A 22,331-nucleotide genomic window follows, 5' to 3' on the forward strand; every position below is an offset into this window, starting at 1 on the left:
TTTTCATCTAAATGTGCCTCCTAATAAAGACAATTTCCTGTCAGTGACTTCAAGCTTTCTTTGTAATTGAAGGAAAAGCTGTAAGCCAATTAAAAGGACAGACTTAGCAACTGCTGTGCAGGAAATGTTTTTGAAAACAAAGAAAACCAGAGAATCCCCCATAACAAGATGGACTAGTTCAAAACCCGTTGGTTCTGTTGAATTTTAACTGCTTACTTTTTTGGCTTTAGTGGTCCTTTAAAGAGAAACTCCGACCAAGAATTGAACTTTATCCCAATCAGTAGCAGATACTCCCTTTTACATGAGAACTCTATTTCATTTCACAAATAGACCATCCGCCAGGGGACTGTATGACTGATATTGTGGTGAAACCCGTCCCACAAGAAACTCTTGAGTACGTACTCCTGGCAGTTTCCTGTCTGGGAACCTTGCTGCATTGTGGGAAATAGCTGTTTACAGCTGTTTCCAACTGCCAAAAAACCATGCAGCAGCTACATCACCTGCCAACAGTAAAAATGTCACCATGTAATAAATGTCAGAATGTAAATCAGAGATTTAAAAGCCCTGTCGGTTCTGTCAGATTTTAACTGCCTACTTTTTTTGAGACGGTGAATCTGTAGATGGAAAGGTATCTTCTTTTGGAGAAATTTTAAAAAAATGGCTTGTGGGACAGTATCCTGTCACTAAGAACAATAATGGCTCTGCTATTACCATAAACGATTTAAAGTGTTATTGTGATTGTGTTTTTAGAGAGTGTTTACACTTCTCCTACCAGAAAAAGTCTGCTATTTTTCGCATGCAGAATTCTGCATTTGCAGTTTTTTTGAATGAACATATGCTAGTAACTCTGATTTTTATGCAAAATTTTGCATTGTATTTTCTGTGACTATTTAAGTTAATGTAAAGTAAAGGGAAGATGCACCTGATTAACTTCAAAATTGTATGCATTTTTGTGCAACATGTAATATTTGAAACTTTTTTGTGTTCCCATTGACCTTTATTGAAAATCAAATTGCACAACCCCCCCCCCCCCCCAAAAAAAAAAAACCCGCATGCAAGCACGCGCACACACCCAAAAAAAAAAATACACCAAAACTTAGGAAAAAATAAGATTTTCAAATTTGCATATACCGTAACTCAAAAAGATGGTGATGCCATTGAGATACATTAAATGTGCAGTGATTGCGTTTTTGGAAGATCATGCCTTATCCACAACATGTGCAATAAACTGGAGATAAAACAAGTAGCTGTCAGTACTCTGCCAGGACTTAAGTGTAACTCACCTATAAACGATCTTGTGCTCATGCAGATACTGCAAGCCAAGAACCACACACGCTGCATAAAACCTGAAAAGAAAAACAATTATGAAATACCAGCTGAGTAATTGCAGAGACCTTGCGTGCTGGATAATGTCATGCTGAAACAGCACAGATGACACAAACACAACTCCACAAACACAACTCCACCTACAGAATGAGGAAATGTATTCAATTGGCTGAACACTAAGAATTAACATACACTGTAACAAAAGTTAAAGCAAACATGAAGCAAAAATAAACTTATGATACATTGAATTGTATGTGTAGAACAGCTAAGAAATAGTACATTTGTAGCAAATAAATTATTCTCATGTTTTCCAGTACAGGAATAGTTAAGAAACTTCAGTTCTCTAAGCAAAAGAGCTTCTCTGAGCTCTCTGACCCAACTTGGGTCAGCTACAGTGCTGTTTTCTGAAGCAATTAAACATCAAAAAAGTCAGAGACCGCTTTAGATAAGGTTTTACTGCAGGGCAGTTCAACGTGTCATTAGCTCTGCTCTTTTTCAGACCTGGAACCCACTAGAGCATTTTTTTGTGTTCAGGGAGCACTTTAAATTGCTGGTGATTTCCCTAAACGCTCTGCCAATGTAAATGGATGGGACAGATTCCACTACAGCGATTGCGAATAAGGAGATCGCAATTGCAGGACATGCAGCATTTTGGGAGCGTTTCCATTCCAATGAATTGTATAGGAGCAGGGAAATCACTCCCAAAACCGCTTGTAAAACACTATCAAAAAATGGCTAGCGATTGCGATGGCGCTTTCCAGTGGGTTCCAGGCCTGACCATTTAACGTACAGAGTGTGGTTTGTAAACTGCAAATATGACACACTGATGATGTTATATATATTAAAAAAAGCTATACATCTGAAAAAAATATGAGACTTTTCTTTGCTACTAATGTCCTATTAATCCCTACTAGACATACAGTTCATTATATCATAAGTTTTATTCTTCGCTTCAGTCACTTTAAATGGATGATCAAAGCATCAAATATAGATTTATACGGGCAACTCAAGAAATCCCCTTGCAAAATGCATACTGCAAACCTCAGAGCAATACACAGTACTTTGTCTACAAGCGATCTACAGAAATGATCCAGTTACTGTGTTTGGCAGGTTGACAGCATTTCCACCTTTTGTTCTCGTATCATTCTACCCCATTTTAAGTAATGACACAGCAAACTGAGCTTACAAAGGCAATTGCTGCCTGGATGTAAGAACAGTACTAGAAGGGAATCAGGCTGAAAAGGATAACAAAAAATGCTCCAAAAGACAGTTTTTGGACGCCCTTAGCAACTTGTCACCTGTTATTTTCATAATCCTGATTAGCTGCTATGTATAAAAAGCATTCATATATCTTGCCCCGAGGAACACCAATTGGCAGGCCAAGTATACAGAAGAAAAGAAATCTACCAAAGGTTATGTTGTTGTTACAGGGTTGCCAAGTCAATAACAGTTTAGGCACTGATATAATCCTAATTGTCTAATCTATTATGGATGTCCACTGCAGGCAACAGAAGTCTGAAATAAACACTTTATTAAAGTGACACTGAAACAAAAAAATATGATATAATTGTATATGTGTAGTACGGATAATTACTAGAACATTAGCAGCAAAGTAAATATTCTCATATTTTTATTTTCAGTTATATAGTTTTTTTTTTCCCATTGTTCTATCCAGTCCATTGACCAGACAAACGACATGTAAATTAGCTGACATTAGCCTGTCAGCCGTTTCGTTTGTGTGTACAAAACGTTCGAACGACTTGTTTAAATGACAAGTCATTCAAACATCCGGTTTGAACGACAATCGGGCGTAAAATCAGACGTGTATACGCACCTTTAGACTCATATCTCTGTTGCTAATGTTTTATGTCTTATGCTGGGTACACACAATGAGATTTTCTGGTCGATTTACTGTCAGATCGATTATTTCCAACATGTTCGATTTGCTTTCCTATCGATTTCCGAGCATTTTCCGATTCACTTATATAGGAAATCGATCGAAAAAAAAAAATCTCATAGTGTGTACCCAGCATAAGATGTTCAACACATACAAATCATATCATAAGTTTTTGTTCACTTCAGATTCTCTTTTAGAGAGATAACATAACAAGGAGATAAACTGACTATATTGTCAGAGATAACAGAAGGATGACTACTTGCAATAGGTTTACAGAGATGCCACATGCTAGATGGCACTTGCGATTTTGCTCGCACTGACAGACATTTCGTTTGGAATACTATGGCAATCAAATCACTATTAAGCATCTAAATTATCTAAAAGCACTAAATTATCTCTAAGGGCATGTACACATTTCCAGCAAGCGCAATCAACAGGACGACCTGACCAACCACCTGACCTGTACGTCCACACGTCTAAACGATCAAATTAATTAACATACTGCGCACGCAAGCAAGCCGGAATGACGAACTGCACGATGCGGCTGCATTCAAAACAAGTACAAAAGGTGGAAATGTTGTCAACCTGCCAAACACTGTAACTGGATCATTACTGCCAGTCACCGGCTCTAGGCCCCCAGCAATAATACCATTCCCCTTTCAACCACAGGAAAAAAATCCTTTTCCAATCTGTAATGTTGATAGATTTCAGTTGGAAATTGATTACCATTATGATTGGGTGGCATGCTGGGGCATCGATCACAGTGATCAGATCTGCAGAGGAAAATCTCAGTGTATGTGCACCATAATATTACACATATATGGGCACAATTGAGCACATTTATGAAAAACAGTGCAAGGAAAATTGGGGCAAAACTAGTGTAGAAGTGGAGCAGTTGCTCACTCCTCAGCCAAAACTCCTAACCGGGCCATGTGCTCCACTTTTCCTTGCATTGGTTTTCATAAATCAGCCTCAGTGCATATATTTAAGAATTTTCCTGAAGGGCCTCTGTAATCGGCCATAGAACAAAAGGTTAAGTTTTCTCTATTAATTTCCAGCCTTATAATGCGGAACAGCAGCAGAGTACTTTTTCTATCTTAGCCCAGTCATTAATAGAGCTTGTCTTCTACAATCCCCAAGGCTCATATCTGATGAGCACTTGACATGCTTTTCTTTCAGTCAGTCAGTAAAGCAAGCAGTGCTGTGGTGTATGTGGAAGTGAAGCACTTTCCCTGCCACATGAGAGGTTATGACTTCACACAGCATCTCCAGAGCATGCTTGCTCCAGCATAATACTGGAAGCTCACATCTCATTTTCCACATCAAGGGTATTTCTGTACAACAAGAGCAAGAACACTTTCAAATGTGCATTGGGTGATACTACAGGCCACAACTCTGATGATTTTCATAGAAAATAAAAGCAGAGCGTTATGGAGATTTTGTATGAAAATGTATGTCGTTTGAAAATGGACCAACCATATTCCACATTGGCATAATTCAAATGGTCTATTTCACGCTGCATACTTTTGCACTGAAATTTGTGTGCTACTTAAAGGACAACTGAAGTGAGAGGTATATAGTAGAGGCTGCTATAAATTTCCTTTAAAGCAATACCAGTCACCCGGCAGCCCTGCTGGTCTGTTTGGCTGCACTAGTGTCTGAATCACACCAGAAACAAGCATAAAAGGTGGCCATACACATGTTAGATTAGCAGCAGATAGATCATCAGATAGATTTCTTTTCTATCTGATGTGTTTAGGAACATTTTTTGCTAGGAACAGACTTCCAATAGATTTCATACTAAAATCTATTGAAAATCGATCTAAAGGCATTTTTTGCCATCAGATTTCCATTAGGTCCAATGCAAAATGATAAGCTATCTCAACAGATCGACCTAGATTTTTCAGCATGTCAGATTGATCGAAATCAGCCGCAAATCGATCGGCTGGTCGATTTCGATCGGCCGCTAATCAGCTCAGTGTATGGGACCCTTAAGGTTAATCTTGTCAGATTTGACAATAATTTCAGAAACACCTAATCTACTGCCTGGTTATTCGGGGTCTATAGCTAAAAGTATAAAAGTATTAGAGGCAGAGGATCAGCAGGATAGCCAATCAAAACAGCTCCTGACTGAGGTACGGAAATGTTCTGTGCTGGCGGGGATGCGCTATTGCGTCCCATGCACGGGATCGGGCGCAGCATCAAGCGTAGGCAGCCACAACAGCAACGTTGTTTTAAAGTGGATCCGAGATAAACTTTTACTCATTGCATAATTGTGTTCCTTTTATAATTTATAGAGCATTCCTCAAGTCAAACACTTTGATTTTATACTCTAATTCCCTATAAACTAAACAAGCCTCGCTCACAGCTTTTCAGAGTGCCTTGGAATTTTCAGACAGTAGCAAGGGCTTATGGGAGCTCAGTATGAGGAGGAAGGGGAGGTGTTACTAGCAAGAGATTTCAGAGGCAGAGGGGAGGGGGGGAATTCGTTTTTCACAGGCTGAGGGCTGGAGATGCAGATCAGCTTGCCTGTGTGTAATGTTTACAAACAGAACATGGCCGCTGTCATTGTATCGCAGGAAGAAATAATCATATTCTGTTGAAGCTGTTTGCAGCCAGATTTGCAGTGTAAATTATCTAAACTTTAGATACGATATATAAACAAGTTACTTGTTATAGTTAGTTTTTCATCTCAGATCCGCTTTAAGTATAGCTGGTCTTGGGCCGGTTAATGAGGCGGGCAACATTTACAACTCAGATTCACTCAATACACATACGAAAATAAACTACAGTATTTTCAGAACTAAGAAAATCATTAATGAAGTTAGACATGGAGAAGTCATAAGATGGCTTGGAACTCGATCATGTTTTTACAGGTTTGCTTTACTTTCCAAGACCTGGCCGCAGGTTCCGTTTAAAGGAAGTCCCAACAGCTACCTCCATGTACTTCACCTCAGATATCCTTTAAACTGGAAGCTGTCAGTGGAAACTCCTCTTACTGAAAAATGTGCAACTTTTAATCAATTTGGCATAAAATTCCCAGGAATATAGGAAAAAAAAGGAATATAAAAAAGGACTTACACAGCTCTGGGTTCCGAAAATACATCCGTGTGAATGTGCATCATCAAGTCACCTCCAGCTGCATATTCCATCACAAAACATACATGATCTTTAGTTTGGAAACAAGCAAATAGGTTCACCAAGAAGGGGTGCCGCACGCTATTCACAGTTTCAAAGATGCGCTTCTCACACATAAGGCTAGAGGAAAAAACAAGAGGAAGTGGTTATTAGAGCAAGTGTCTCATGTTGAGATTATAAGACATTTAAAGGTACTGTCTTTAACCCCGTAACTGCTTCCGAGTCAGCACGTCATTATCCAGTAATATTACTTAAGCCATAGGGAAACTTGGACATTACTTTGCACATCAGTTGTCCTTTCAGTTATAACTGACAACTGATACAGTGGTAAAGGGCCCTTTTCCATTGGCAAAAGTGATGCGATGCAGCTACACATCCCTTTTGCCGGCGCCCGCGTCACTTCCACATCCCTCGATGCGGAAGTCAATTGAAGAGATGGGACGTGCGAGAATCTGCAGAGTGCTGCAGATTCTCGGATCGCTCAGCACTGCACAACATGCACAGTGGAAACGATTCCATTGCCGTGCATATGTTTTAGCATACCCGCGGTACAATGCGGCTATGTAGCCGCATCGCACCACTTCTAGTGGAAACGGGCCCTTAGGCTTTCAGCTTCCTGAGAAACAAGTCTGACTAGACCTAGTCACAACTGGAAGGAATTGTTAGACAAAAATAGTCAGCTTCTTAAAGGAACTGACAGCGACGCAAGTATGTTTATAATATTAATTTGCATGTAAAGCATTTGTTTATTTTAAAGGAAACCTGAGATGGCACACGGTGCCCGATTTATACTTGCATGTGGCTTCCTCCAGCCCAATGTGGCTCTCCCCGCCGCCCTCCCAGGTCGCTCCATCGTGACGTAGAAAGATCTGATAGTTTGGCCAGTGGGGGCTTTTCTGAACATGAGCAGGGCAGCCAGGCGCCCCCGTGACCAGCCTGCACGTGCACAGAACAGCTCTAACTGGCCGCAGCTGGCAAAACTATTGGAGCTTTTCACAGAGAATGGAGCAGCTGGGGAGGACAGTCAGGGAGCCCACAATCCACATGGGGCTGGAGGAAACATCAGGTAAGTATAAATCAGGAACACCGTATCGTCTCGAGTACACTTTAACTTTTCTTGGTTCAGGTTCACTTTAAAGAGAAGCACGAGATCAGTTGGATTAGCTGATCCTTAATGTTCTTATTTGCAGTGATTACTTTGGGCTTTTTTTTCACACCAAAGCAAGGATCGACCCATCACAATAAAAACATGTGAGGCTCAGTAGTAAGCATCAATCTATATGATAGAGTGGATTGTACAATATGGTGCAGCATAATGCAGTTTCTTTATCTTCCATACACTTCCTGTTTTACCACATAATCATGGACCAGCCAATTAGAGGTTTACCAAACCTGATCACACCTTCATTCATCAGTAGAGAAGATCAATACGATGCTAATTTTCCCTGTTGATGCAAATTTTAATATAATTTGTATTTAATATAATTTGTATGTAGATTAACTGTCCTTCAGAAGGGCTCCAACTCTCATCCCTACTATAGTCACATGTCCATTGTAGATGAAGAAAGAATATTTCAGCATTTGCAGGTCAGTAAGATCCTGTCTTATGAACTGTGACAACAGCTTCAGTTATATAGAGACCTGCACAAGCATAAACTACCACCAGAGGGCAGTGTGACTGAATAAAACTAAACAGATTTTACTTTTTCCAGTCCTGTAACTACCATAAAGTGCCCAAAGTGAAAAGGTTATCCATTGCAGTAATTCCTACAATAACCTAATACAATTCTATATACAGTGGTGTGAAAAACTATTTGCCCCCTTCCGGATTTCTTATTCTTTTGCATGTTTGTCACACTTAAATGTTTCTGCTCATCAAAAACCGTTAACTATTAGTCAAAGATAATATAATTGAACACAAAATACAGTTTTAAATGATGGTTTTTATTGTACATTTAAACATTTAAGTGTGACAAACGTGCAAAAGAATAAGAAATCAGGAAGGGGGCAAATAGTTTTTCACACCACTGTACCTACAATGAGCATGCTTTTGTTTTCCTCTGTTTTCACCTTACATTTTTAAGCTTCCAAAGAGCAAAAATATATATATAATTAAGGCAAGAAAAGTAATATTGAAATGAAGTTAATCAGGAACAACTTACTTTGATACAAATAAAGTTTCATCACATTTACAAGCAAAATAATCACTCAATTAGGTGATAAGTCATATATGAGAAGTTTTGTGAATAACGCCCAAAGCATCAAAAATGCCCAGCCACGGGAGCGTGATGGAGGATGGATGCGGTATGGGGCTGCGCATAAAGATTTTAGAGGGGCAGAGCGGCTGAATGGAGCCGCGCAAAATTATGGCGAAGGACCAGAAGGACCTCAGGGGCTACATGAAGACCCATGTAAGTAACTGGCCACAGTACATTTACTCAATATTTCCTTTCAACTTTAAAGGCCTTCAAGTTGTAGTTGAACTTACCTGTCAACCTCATCGCGAGCTACAATATCTCCTTTTTTTAAGGCTTTGATGGCAAACATTTCATTAGTGTTCTTGTACTCTGCTAGCAGCACCTGACAAGAAAGAACAAGACTTCAATAATGGAATTTTACAATGAGAAATGATCAGTGCCTCTTCGCTCAGGTCAACGTACCTTGCCAAAATGTCCTCTGCCTAATACTGCACAACAGCGGAAGTCCTGCAAACTAAACTGGAATCGTGGCTGTACTCTGGGGAGACAATACAGTAATAATTAGAGCAGCTGTTCCAGGGGAGTCTCAGGACACAGGAAATGTATAGGAAAGTAAAGAGCATTACCGCCTCTCCTCAGTATCCCGCAACGGACTGAATTCCAAGTCTGATACTGTGATGTCTCCTTCACTTGTTATATCTGTTATGGGCTTCGAAGATACACTGTTTCTATTATTTGAAAATTCATAATTTGGTCCAGTATCCTATGATTAAAACAGATAAATTAATGTGGGTAATAAAGATCTATACATATTTTAGAATTATTGTTTTTTTTTCTACTAGAATGTATCAACTCTATCTAAAGATGGCCACTAACTATTCAATTTCTAGCAAAAACCGTTCGCGTGATCAATACTGATCCTAAGTGAAATCGTTCACTACACCACCAACGAGCCAATCTTTGCTTCCTATCACAACAAACAAGAAAATTAAAATTTTGGTTTGCCGAAAATCCAAATCGGATGACTTGTTTTTATAATCGTTCATAATCAATAGTGCCCATCAATGGAGATTATTTACAACCAATCCGATCAGAATTTCTGATCGCTCTAACCATGTTTTGCTGGAAATTGGAGCGTTAGTGGCCATCTTTAGCCAACTTATTCTTTCTTCAAAACATAATAGCTAAAATTAGGGAAAGTTTGGTAAAAGGAAATCAGAGGTGACACAACCATATTATGCTTTTCTTACCTGGGGCTTCTTCCAAATCTGTGTGGCGCAGTTCTGCTGTGCTGCAGTGTTCCACTGCTCCCTCTGTAATTTATCGCTGACCTGCCAGCTTCTGCACGGACCTCTCGTGTTTATGCTGCCGTTGCCGGGACATTCTGCACTGCACAGGCGGCTTCAGGCGACGGGAGTGCGATCATGAGAGGAGGGGACAGTGGAAGACTACAGCACAGCAGAACTGCGCCACACAGACTTCTATGTGCTTGAAGAAGCCCCAGGTAACTAAAGCAAAATATGGTTGTGTCACCTCGGATTTCTTAAGCTGAAAAGTTCCAACAGTTTCATGAGCATTTTTCAATCCAACCATAACTGGAGGAGTTAGATGAGCATTGCTCAGACTGCACACTAAAGGTGCCCATCACCGGTACAATAAGTTGGGGGGTCGGCTTGTATGCGAGTCTTTCCTGGTGGTCGAGTGGTCCGCGCCCGCTCCCCCCCCCCCTCCCGCTGCTATTACCTGCTTAGGCAGTGGCCGCTTCCTAATCCGCGTTCCCCTCTCATGTTGCATATAAGTGTATCACAGCAGCGCGCCCGGTGCTGCTGCTGTGACTATGCAGGGGGCAGGAAAGAGCGGTTCCCCTGGTAACGGCGATACAGATCGCCGCTACAGGGAGCCGCGCTCTTTCCTGCCCCCTGCATCGTCATACACTTACAGTGGAGGAAATAATTATTTGACCCCTCACTGATTTTGTAAGTTTGTCCAATGACAAAGAAATAAAAAGTCTCAGAACAGTATCATTTCAATGGTAGGTTTATTTTAACAGTGGCAGATAGCACATCAAAAGGAAAATCGAAAAAATAACCTTAAATAAAAGATAGCAACTGATTTGCATTTCATTGAGTGAAATAAGTTTTTGAACCCCTACCAACCATTAAGAGTTCTGGCTCCCACAGAGTGGTTAGACACTTCTACTCAATTACTCACCCTCATTAAGGACACCTGTCTTAACTAGTCACCTGTATAAAAGACACCTGTCCACAGAATCAATCAATCAATCAATCAATCAAGCAGTCTCCAAACTCTCCAACATGGGAAAGACCAAAGAGCTGTCCAAGGATGTCAGAGACAAAATTGTAGACCTGCACAAGGCTGGTATGAGCTACAAAACCATTAGCAAGAAGCTGGGAGAGAAGGTGACAACTGTTGGTGCGATTGTTCGAAAATGGAAGGAGCACAAAATGACCATCAATCGACCTCGCTCTGGGGCTCCACGCAAGATCTCACCTCGTCGGGTGTCAATGGTTCTGAGAAAGGTGAAACAGCATCCTAGAACTACACGGGAGGAGTTCGTGAATGACCTCAAATTATCAGGGACCACAGTCACCAAGAAAACCATTGGAAACACATTACACCGCAATGGATTAAAATCCTGCAGGGCTCGCAAGGTCCCCCTGCTCAAGAAGGCACATGTGCAGGCCCGTCTGAAGTTTGCCAATGAACACCTGAATGATTCTGTGAGTGACTGGGAGAAGGTGCTGTGGTCTGATGAGACCAAAATAGAGCTCTTTGGCATTAACTCAACTCGCTGTGCTTGGAGGAAGAAAAATGCTGCCTATGACCCCCAAAACACCGTCCCCACCGTCAAGCATGGGGGTGGAAACATTTTGCTTTGGGGGTGTTTTTCTGCTAAGGGCACAGGACAACTTAATCGCATTAACGGGGAAATGGACGGAGCCATGTATCGTGAAATCCTGAACGACAACCTCCTTCCCTCTGCCAGGAAACTGAAAATGGGTCGTGGATGGGTGTTCCAGCACGACAATGACCCAAAACATACAGTAAAGGCAACAAAGGAGTGGCTCAAGAAGAAGCACATTAAGGTCATGGAGTGGCCTAGTCAGTCTCAGGACCTTAATCCAATAGAAAACCTATGGAGGAAGCTCAAGCTCAGAGTTGCACAGAGACAGCCTCGAAACCTTAGGGATTTAGAGATGATCTGCAAAGAGGAGTGGACCAACATTCCTCCTAAAATGTGTGCAAACTTGGTCATCAATTACAAGAAACGTTTGACCTCTGTGCTTGCAAACAAGGGTTTTTCCACTAAGTATTAAGTCTTTTATTGTTAGAGGGTTCAAAATCTTATTTTACTCAATGAAATGCAAATCAGTTGCTATCTTTTATTTAAGGTTATTTTTTCGATTTTCCTTTTGATGTGCTATCTGCCACTGTTAAAGAAATGAAAAGTCTCAGAACAGTATCATTTCAATGGTAGGTTTATTTTGTCATTGGACAAACTTACAAAATCAGTGAGGGGTCAAATAATTATTTCCTCCACTGTATATGCAACATGAGAGGGGAACGCGGATTAGAGGAAGCCGCTGCCTTCAGGTAATAGCAGTGGCGGCGGCGGGGGGAGCGCTATACTGGCCACTACCTACCTATACTGGGCACTATACTAGCTATACTGGGCACTTTACTAGCTATACTGGGCACTACCTACCTATACTGGGCACTACCTACCTATACTGGGCACTACCTACCTATACTGGGCACTATACTAGCTAAACTGGGCACTATATTAGCTAAACTGGGCACTATACTAGCTAAACTGGGCACTATACTAGCTAAACTGGGCACTATACTAGCTATACTGGGCACTATACTGGCTAAATTGGGCACTTTACTAGCCATACTGGGGCACTTTACTAGCCATACTGGGGCACTATACTAGCCATACTGGGGCACTATACTAGCCATACTGGGGCACTATACTAGCTAAACTGGACACTATACTAGCTATACTGGGCACTATACTAGCTATACTGGACACTACCTACCTATACTGGCCACTATACTGGCTATACTGGGCACTATACTGGCCACTTTACTAGCTATACTGGGCACTTTACTAGCTATACTAGGCACTATACTAGCTATACTGGGCACTATACTAGCTAAACTGGGCACTATACTAGCTATACTGAGGCACTACCTACCCATACTGGGCACTATACTAGCTATACTGGGACACACTAAGGGACTGCACCAATCCAGCATTTCCTACCCCCGGCTTATATGGGGGTCAATCATTTTCCCTGGTTTTCCAGGGAAAAGTTGGGGGTCGGCTTATATGCGGGTCGGCTTTAATGCGAGTATATACGGTAAATGGTAGGTAGGGAATGGAAAGATTTAACGTGTTACAGTGAGCAAGAATACAAAGAAAAATCTCTTCTAAACTGTAGTGCTGGTCACAAATTTGGCCTCGATTCATAAAAAGCAGGGCGATAAAAAAAAAAAAATCTTGTCTGGGAAAATACCGCACTCGGTATTCTCCCGGTCTGTGTGCTAATTCATAAAGATTTCCCCAGCTGCCTTTGAAGGTCGGTAAATTACCGCAGCCCATTGAGCGGTAGAGTAGAGCAGTGTGGCGATTCTCTCTTTTGCCCTGCACAATTGACTCCACAGATGACTCAGAAAGATGACTCGCACAGACTTTCCGTGCCTGCTCAAATGACTCACACAGACTGCTCTCTGGCTCTCTCCACAGATGACTCAAACAGACTTCGGTTCTCTGCACTTTGCATTCATCAGAGGTGTCGGTAACTTGTTAACTCCTCACCAGAGAGGTCTGTAACTTTCCTCAGGCTTACGGATTGTTGCAGGCTTTATGAATTGATATTTGCTGACAATTTACTGACATGTGTTGGAGGTAACTACAGCCAAGTCGGTAATTTATCTCCCTGGTCGGTAATGTCAGCTTTTGATGCGGTAACAGCCTTTATGAATTGACACATATCTAAGTAGTCCGGAAAGTCTGCTGTTTTCAGCATTACCGCATGAGGTAATGCTTTATGAATCGAGGCCAAAATGTTTAGCAGCAGAGAGAGGTGGTGGGTGAGATCTGCCAATCTGTGGTCAAATGGAAAGACTGAGGTCTATAAACATATTTAAAGTGGGCTTTAACTCTTTCTCACAAATATCTGCTGCCTCGGCAGAGCAGCTAATTTGTAAACACAGGATGTTAACCCTATGGCTGCTTCCATGAAAGCAGGAAGTAGACAGTGCAGATTTATTGCAAGCGTTTTGTAAGCTGTAACAAAAAATTTTTATTTAAAGGTTATTAAGCTGTTGCTCATCTTTTAGAGCAACAGGCCTGCTTTAAAGGTTCTTAAAGTGCCTGGAAAGGTTACAACCAGTAAGGCTTTCAGAATAGTATGTGTCCTCAGACGTCCTGAAATAGGGAAGGGAAATTCCACTAACACATACAGGAGTATAGATTTCTTCTCATTTCGATGAAACGCCACCAGCACAGAAAGACAGGGAAAATGACAGTACAGTACTAATAACAATCTAAAAGTAAAGACTGTTTTGGTTAAGGCCCAGTTCACACCGGGAGCAGCTGAAGCCACGGCTCGTTTAGCTGCTGCCAAACACTTTTCTGCTACAAAGCAGAAAACCATTTGGCAACCTTCAGTGGTGCTTCCAGTTTTGACCCCCGCAAGAGAATATGGAACTGGCAAACATAGCACCCAATCGTCCATCTGAACAAGCCCTAAAACCACACCTACAAGTACATGAAAAATTCCTCACCTTGGCTGGCATACTAGGTGCTTTAATATCTACTGGAGTCTGATAGAGATCCACATCTAAAGAGGATGCCCGGGGTGGTACTGTAGGTGCTTCTGGTTCTATTTCAAAATCCAGCTTGCCTACAGGTGATTCACTAAGTAGAAAAAAAAACTAGTTAGATTTATATTCTATTTTCAGACTCAACCAACTGATATAACAGTAGGACTAATGTTATGATACATTGACAAGCAACTCATTTAATAATGCTAGAACATATTAAAGTACAATACCTTACAGTCTGAGATAACTCCACACCCTGCGGATCTACAACTGGCACTGCAGCTGGTACACTAACTTGAGGGCTGAAGGTGCCAGAGTGATTGACTGTAGGAATTGCCCTCCTCACTAATCGCCCCCATGTGGCAATGTTAATGTTCATCTGTGGTGCTCTGAGGAATGTTTTTCCTGTAAAAATGAACACAAATACAGTACAGATTACATAAGCTGCTATCTCCCTGACAACCTGTTAACTGAAGCGGTCTTCTCAGATCTGCCACAGCTCTGCTACTGCCATTGAAATGGATGGCAATGCATAGTAAGGTGGTTCAGAAGCAGTTACAAAGACGTGTGCAATGCGCTCCCACCTTCCTGCATAGATGGAAGGATTGCTAAAACACTGAAACTCATCAAAGGTCTGAAAAGTGCTCTAGGTGTTCTGGTAAGTGGTAGAACCAAGCATTAGTAACTATACTGTCCTAGGCCTGGGACCCACTAGATGATTACTGCAGTGCTTGAAGTTTTACAGCAATAGGCAAAATGCTAAATCAGTGGATCCCTATATGGATAATTGCAGCATTTTGGGAGCGATCGCATCAGTGGCTATAGTAGCCAAGTTACAATAGCTCCAGGAATCCCGGCACCTCCACAATTCAAATTGTGGCTGGTTGTGAGTGCTGCAGAGCGTCCATAGGGGGTCCCAGGCATTCCACTATCATTTCCCAATAAATGCTTATCTACAGAATTTATACAGAAGTTTACCTTGCTGCTTTGAAAAGATCTTCTTTTGCCTCTGCAGTTTCGGCCGTCTTTCAATAACTGGATTAAAGAAGGTTACCTGCGCAATCAGGAAAAAAAAACAATCATTTCGTTTTCTGGACACCTTACCAGAGCAAATATGGCAGATTAAACAAAGAACAACTGCTGCTTTGTGAGACATTATACTTAAAGTGATCCTTAGAGCAGTTTCCCACCATCATTGCCCACTGATTCCGATCGCTTGTGCTTTGCAGAACTCTAGGTCATACAACACTAACAGGAACAGCACTGGAATATTTCAGTTAATACAATGGGACCGCAACACAATTTTACCCGATCCCAAACATTGGTTCGACCGCATTTTTTGTGCATTTGTGGTCGAGTTTACATGAGCGGGACATGACGTGTGCATTCAGTGATCTAGAAATAGTTTTTGCAGTATGATCATAATATCTAGGGGGAAACAGCCCTTACATTCACACATAAAGGGAAACTCTACCAAGTGTCACTGGACTGGGAATGAACTATGAACAACATTCACAATTTATACCTAGCAAAAGACACTACGTCCTTAGCCAACATTCTGACTAACAATTACAAATCAGTCAGAAGAGATAGAAATTTTGACTGGCAGAAGAAAATAAAAGTCAACATAAGAAGCAATAGCCACTGCCTACAAATTGTTTAGGGCCCAAGCACCAGATAATGATTTCCTGTGAACCCAGAGGCGACTACTCACCTCATGTACAAAAGGAGCAAACAGAGGGACAGGGTGGACAGAGTCAGGTGCAAAGGAAGAAACTCCCCTCCACACTGGCAAGTCTATACTTAGTGCACAGATCCCTGGGTCATTTGACTGACTTTTCCCAAAAGGAAATTCTCTGGAACAGCTGCATCAAATATGGAAATTTTAGTCCCCCAGTCTTTACTAACAATGATAAATATAGGAGGGTGTGAACTAAGGAATCAATAACAGAAACTAGTCATTTTGACATGTAATTTTCAGTAAGGGCACCCTATTCAGTAATCATATGCTCAGGAACCAGGCTCACTTCACTCCATCTGAATCTAGAAAATTCCAAGTGATACACCATACCCAAAAACAAAACAAAAAAGATACAACCTTTCTTGTGCCAGTGTACATCCTGCCAAAATTATGTTCTGCTTTATACTACAGCAAAGACATACTACCTGTTTAGGGGTGCGAGAGGGTGATCACTAGACACCAGGGAACTATTTTGAGGTGGGATGGGAACCACTAGACCCCAGGTACCTGTATAGAGGAAGGGAGCCACTAGACGCCATGAAACTGAATAGGGGAGTGAGGAGGCATTCAACACCAGGGAGCTGTAGATGGAAAGGAGGAGGACCACTAGACCCCAGGGAACAGTATAGGGGAAGGGGTTCACTAGACACCAGGGAACTGAATAGGGGAGTGAGGAGGCATTCAACCCCAGGAAACTGTAGATGGAAAGGAGGAGGGCCACTAGACACCAGAGAACTTTTAAAAGGGAGTGAGGTGGCCACTAGATATTGATATTGGCCCATGACTTGGTCCCAGTGTTCAATTTCAACCTACTTTGTATTGGAGTTTGACATCCATGGCCTAGATAAAGACATATGGGCTATGGTTTTGTTGTCTCTACTAATGAACACCCTCCTTTCCCTGCATTCAGCAATGATATACACTCAAAATAGTGAGTATATTGCCTGCAACCAACCAGCAAGGGAAGACAGCAGAATCACGAGCTGCGTGTAATATATTGGACCATCTCCAGCTCTAAGTTTCCAGAGTGAAAAAAGGTCTGACTCTTCACCACTGCAGGGAATCAGCCTATCTACCTAACCTCTACAAAATACCTACATAGGAAACATAAGCAGTGCTGAACAAGCGATGGCAATGGATAATAACGCAGTTACATAAAAGGAAATCATTTTTGGCATAGCTAATGCTAAACGCAGCACTAGCCGCCTTGGCAGCTTGGATAGGATTTCATAGTCTACAAAGGACTGCAGTTAAGGAAATGAGGCTATAAACATACATGAGTGTCTGGCACAGGAACTCTGCTATTAAGTGGTTGCTCTCCAGGTTCTCACCTCTGCAAATAACGTGCCCTGTGGTTCCAGGTACAGACACATGCCATGCCTCTGGTTGTCCAAGAAATCCTCTAACCTCAGAAATTTCACGGCGCACAGAGATCTCCAATCTTTCCAAAACACTGAAATCTCCAGTTCTCGTGACTAAAGGGGGGGAAGAAGTAACTGGTTACAATCGGTTATTAAATGGCAGATTTTGAACACAATACTGTTCTCATTGAACAAACCAAGCAATCCAAAAGACATAAATAGGTATTTTTGTAGATCATGAAACTAGACTCTTATACACACTAGTGAAGAGGTTCAGCATTCCTTCAACCCACTAAGGTAAGGCAGAGTTATTTAATGCTTTCTTTGCTTCTGTCTTCACAAGGGAAACATCACTGTTGCAAATTACAGTTGCAGAAGAGTCTCAATCTTCCAACTGTAATACTAAATACTTAACACAGAAAGAAGTAAAGGCAAGACTAAATAAATTAAAAATAGACAAGGCACCTGGCCCAGATGGCATGCATCCTCGGGTCCCAAGGGAATTAAGTTCAGTTATAGATAAACCCCTTTAGCTTATCTTTTGTGACTCTCAACTGGTAGAGTCCCAGTGGATTGGCGTACAGCCCACGTTTTCCCATTATTTAGGAAGGGCAAAAAATCAGATCCAAGAAATTATAGACCTGTAAGCTTAACATCAGTTGTATGCAAACTATTTGAGGGGTTACTAAGAGATACTATACATGACTTCATAGTACAAAATAATCTTATTTCTCAGCATCAGCATGGGTTTACTAAAGAAAGGTCCTGTTTGACTAACATGCTCAGCTTTTATGAGGTAGTGAACACTAATGTGGATATTGGGAATGCTGTAGATGTGATATACTTGGACATCACAAAGGCCTTCGACACTGTTCCACACAGAAGTCTGGTGCAAGAGTTGAGGATGCAAGGGCTGGGGAAGAGTGTGTGCATGGTTAGGGAACTGGCTAATGGACAGAAAACAAAGAGTTGTGGTCAATGGATCATACTCAAAATGGGTGACTGTTGGCAGTGGGATCCTATAGGGGTCTGTACTGGGTCCAGTGCTCTTCAATGTATTTATTAATGACCTAGTAGATGCAGTAGTAAGCAATGTTGCTATTTTTGCAGATTATACAAAATTGTGCAGAATCATCAACTCTCAGGAAGATAGGGACATATTGCAACAGGATCTGGATAGGATGGCTATATGGGCACATAAATGGCAGATGAAACTCAATGTTGAAAAATGTAAAGTCATGCATTTTGGTCGTTCCAATGGTCTAGCACCATACAAAATAAATGGGATACAGTTGGGGACATCAAACTTGGAGAAGGACTTAGGAGTACTCATCGACAACAAGTTAAAATATCGTACGCAACGCCAAGCCGCTGCAGCTAAAGCTAACAAAATTTAGGAATGCATTAAAAGGGAAATAAAAACTCGAGATGCTAGCATAATATTGCCCCTGTTTAACTCTCTAGGAAGGCCACATCTGGAATCTGGAATTCAGTTCTGGGCACCACATTACAGGAAAGATATTGCAGTTTTAGAGCAGGTGCAGAGACGAGCAACAAAATTGATACGTGGGATGGAAGGTCTCACTTAGCAGGAAAGGTTAGATAAACTGGGTTTATTTAGTCTAGAGAAAAGACGCCTTAGAGGGGATCTAATTAACATGTATAAATACATCAGAGGGCAATATAAAAGCTTGGCAGATGAGCTTTTTGTCCCTAGGCCTTCTCAAAGGACTAGAGGACATGATCTGCGCATGGAGGAAAACCATTTAGCCATTAATTTAGGAAAGGGTTCTTTACAGTAAGAGCGATTAAGATGTGGAATGCATTGCCACAGGAAGTAGTTATGGCAAATTCTATACCTGCATTTAAAGGGGGCTTAGATGCTTTCCTTGCGTTGAAACACATCCATGGCTACAATTACTAGGTAATGCCCAATGATGTTGATCCAGGGATTTTATCTGATTGCCATCTGAAATCGGGAAGGAATTTTTTCCCTTTTGGGGCTAATTTGGACCATGCCCTGTAAGGGTTTTTCGCCTTCCTCTGGATCAACAGGTATATGTGAGGGAGCAGGCTGGTGTGGTGCTTTGTTCTCTGGTTGAATTCGATGGACGTATGTCTTTTTTCAACCCAAATAACTATTTAACTAACCACCTCAGAGTCTCAAAACATCAGTGCTGCAGTGTATGGAGCTGTACAGAATTTTGCCTGGTCAGTCACCAACCAACTCTGGTGAAACTTCCACTAATAATTTACGTTTTACGTCTGGATCATGGAGGAAAGCGTTAAAAAAGGTTAGTATTGCAGAGGAGAGGTTACCTCATTTCCTGTGATCTGATGTCACAGCTGCCACTGACCCAGGAATTAGGGTAAAGCTCTGGTGGGAACATTTGTGCCAGTAACACCTTTCTATTCCACCAGTATTTTGATGCACATGAAGTGTTGCAGAGAAGTGTTCCTGCTGCAAGTTACAGACTAGACACAGAACATTTATATAGCACTTTCCTCTTGGTGGACTCAGAGGGCACGCTTTATGAGCGACCAGGATCATTAGAGAGCATTGCCCAAAGACTCCTTACCATTTTACGTACTGGCTTGTGTGATCGTAAAGAAGAAGAGTGTCCCTTTCATTTTACCACTTTGCTTTAATTATACTGGTTTTAGCATTAAAAACACTTCCTAGATCTATATATTACTGTAGATTGATATATAGCCCCAATAACATAAAATTGTGCACAAGCGATCAACAGTAATCAACATAAGCCACATGAAATCTTAATCATAAATCCAGTAATGGTCTTCTACTTCAGACACTCAAATCCTAACATGAAAATTGGAAATGACAAAACAATGGGGAGTCCCAGATAAGGCATATAGTAAAGTTCTGCTGTGTGCTTTTACAACACTAATGTAAAGTTCTATGTAGTTTCCTTGTAGATGTTATCAGTACATATCACAGCAGATCCTCCACCGCCTAAGAGTAAACAAATGCGCTCACCAGAGTAATTTGCTGACCAATTACAGACAGCCAAAAGCGCTCAATTCCATCCACGATCATTAGGCATCCTCTTCAACTTTCCCGACGTGCCATGTCGGCATTTATAAGGATAAGAGACAAAAACAGCATATAGTGTAAGACCTTCTAAGTTCAGCACATACACCCCCACCGTGCAACAGCTGAGATACAGTTCACCAATACCTCCTAATCCCAGCAAAGACACACAGTTGCGCTCACCAGATAAACTTGCTGACCCCTCACAGACCAGCTCCCCTCACTGGTTCAAGGCTCCTGGCGTCATAGGGCGGAGCTACGGCCAGAAAGGGATGAGACGCCAGGAGCCTTGAACCAGTGGTTTTATGATACATGCGCATGTTTTAAAGAAGCTTGTAAGTGCAATACTTTTTACCTTTTGGAGATATTAAACGGTTTTACGCTATGTGGGCTTTGTTCTGAGTTTATTGAAGGTACATCATTGAAGTCAGCCCAAGCCCCACGTGATATACAAGTCATTTGAGCTGGTCTGTGAGGGGTCAGCAAGTTTATCTGGTGAGCGCAACTGTGTGTCTTTGCTGGGATTAGGAGGGACCTGCACAGTAGTGGTGAACTGCATCTCAGCTGTTGCACGGTGGTGGTGTATGTGCTGAACTTAGGTCTTTTCATCTAGCGATCCAGGATTGAAGTCAATGCACACTTGTGAGTGGGTGTGCACAATTCAATATATATATATATATATATATATATATATATATATATATATATATATATATATATATATATATATATATATATATTTCCTCTTTTTCCCTTATACTCCGTGTATACAGGATTTGGCACACGAGGAGCGCACTTGCCACCTGAGCATAATGATACATAGCCCTGCCCTCCCAGCAATGCCTAGGCTAGAAGCCTGCCATGAAGCATTCTCCTCCCAGTGCACTCTGGGAGATGAGGCATTCTAACCAAAATTTGCAGTATGAATTACAAACACATGATAAAGGGATTGTGGCCAGCGTCAAACAAGCTCTGACTCCACCTTGTAAAGGAAACCACCATGACTATCCAGATGACTCTGTTAAATAAGATGTCAAAGAGGTAAGTAAAATTACAACTACTGCACACCTATTGGTACAAAAGTGGTGCTGTCAGAACCAGCCTGTTTTAGCCTTAAGTCCAGTTTCTACTAGAGACATGCGAATTTGCATTCAAAAAATGCCATTTTTTTCTCCATGCATTAACTTTTTCAGTCAGGAAGTCATAATATGTAAAATGGCTGGCTGACATTTATTCACGTGAAAACACACTAAAAAACGCGCATGCATTTCCTATCAAATACATTACACACAATTTGCGTACCCTGTATGCAGTGTGTAGAAACTGACAACACTGCTGTGCATATTTTTTTCTGTACAGTTCTGCATACAGATTCTGCACACAGTGGAAATAGGCAGGCGCATTGAAATACACTGCATTTTCTGCACACAGATTCACATAGCAAACAAATTTGCATGTAGTGGAAACGGGCCCTTTTTGCTTTACTCACCTCTTACTATAGAAGCCTTAACCGATGCCTTAGCCCACGTGCCAAACACAAGGCCTCCAGGCTAAATATTTGGCACAGACACTATTTGCAGTTCACCCACTTCAGTGTGGGTTTCAGACATCTTTCACATAAGGATGCCTACCAGAGACTTGCCCCTCTCCACACCATTTGCCAAAATACCTGGTAAGTTTTCCCTTTCTTCTTACTTAATAAGTGCATTGCAAATCTCCCGTACAGCGTTTTGATATATTGATCCCAAAATGTCCAAAAAGA

At 41.5% G+C, this 22,331-nt stretch overlaps 1 protein-coding gene across 3 annotated transcripts in view; it reads right to left on the reverse strand.

Annotated features, from left to right (window-relative positions):
* PKN2 (protein kinase N2) overlaps positions 1–22,331 on the reverse strand; it is a 242,299-nt gene that overhangs the window by 39,504 nt on the left and 180,464 nt on the right. For all 3 annotated transcript variants that reach the window (XM_068239844.1, XM_068239843.1, XM_068239845.1), the window contains 9 exons: positions 17,488–17,631; positions 15,394–15,469; positions 14,646–14,820; positions 14,377–14,509; positions 9,186–9,322; positions 9,022–9,097; positions 8,850–8,941; positions 6,305–6,481; positions 1,284–1,346 (listed from right to left, as the gene is read on the reverse strand). In XM_068239844.1, coding sequence (XP_068095945.1) covers positions 1,284–1,346; positions 6,305–6,481; positions 8,850–8,941; positions 9,022–9,097; positions 9,186–9,322; positions 14,377–14,509; positions 14,646–14,820; positions 15,394–15,469; positions 17,488–17,631 — 1,073 coding nt within the window. The remainder of the gene's footprint in view (positions 1–1,283; positions 1,347–6,304; positions 6,482–8,849; positions 8,942–9,021; positions 9,098–9,185; positions 9,323–14,376; positions 14,510–14,645; positions 14,821–15,393; positions 15,470–17,487; positions 17,632–22,331) is intronic.

The sequence above is a fragment of the Hyperolius riggenbachi genome, chromosome 6 (assembly GCF_040937935.1).
Source record: "Hyperolius riggenbachi isolate aHypRig1 chromosome 6, aHypRig1.pri, whole genome shotgun sequence".
NCBI lineage: Eukaryota > Metazoa > Chordata > Amphibia > Anura > Hyperoliidae > Hyperolius > Hyperolius riggenbachi.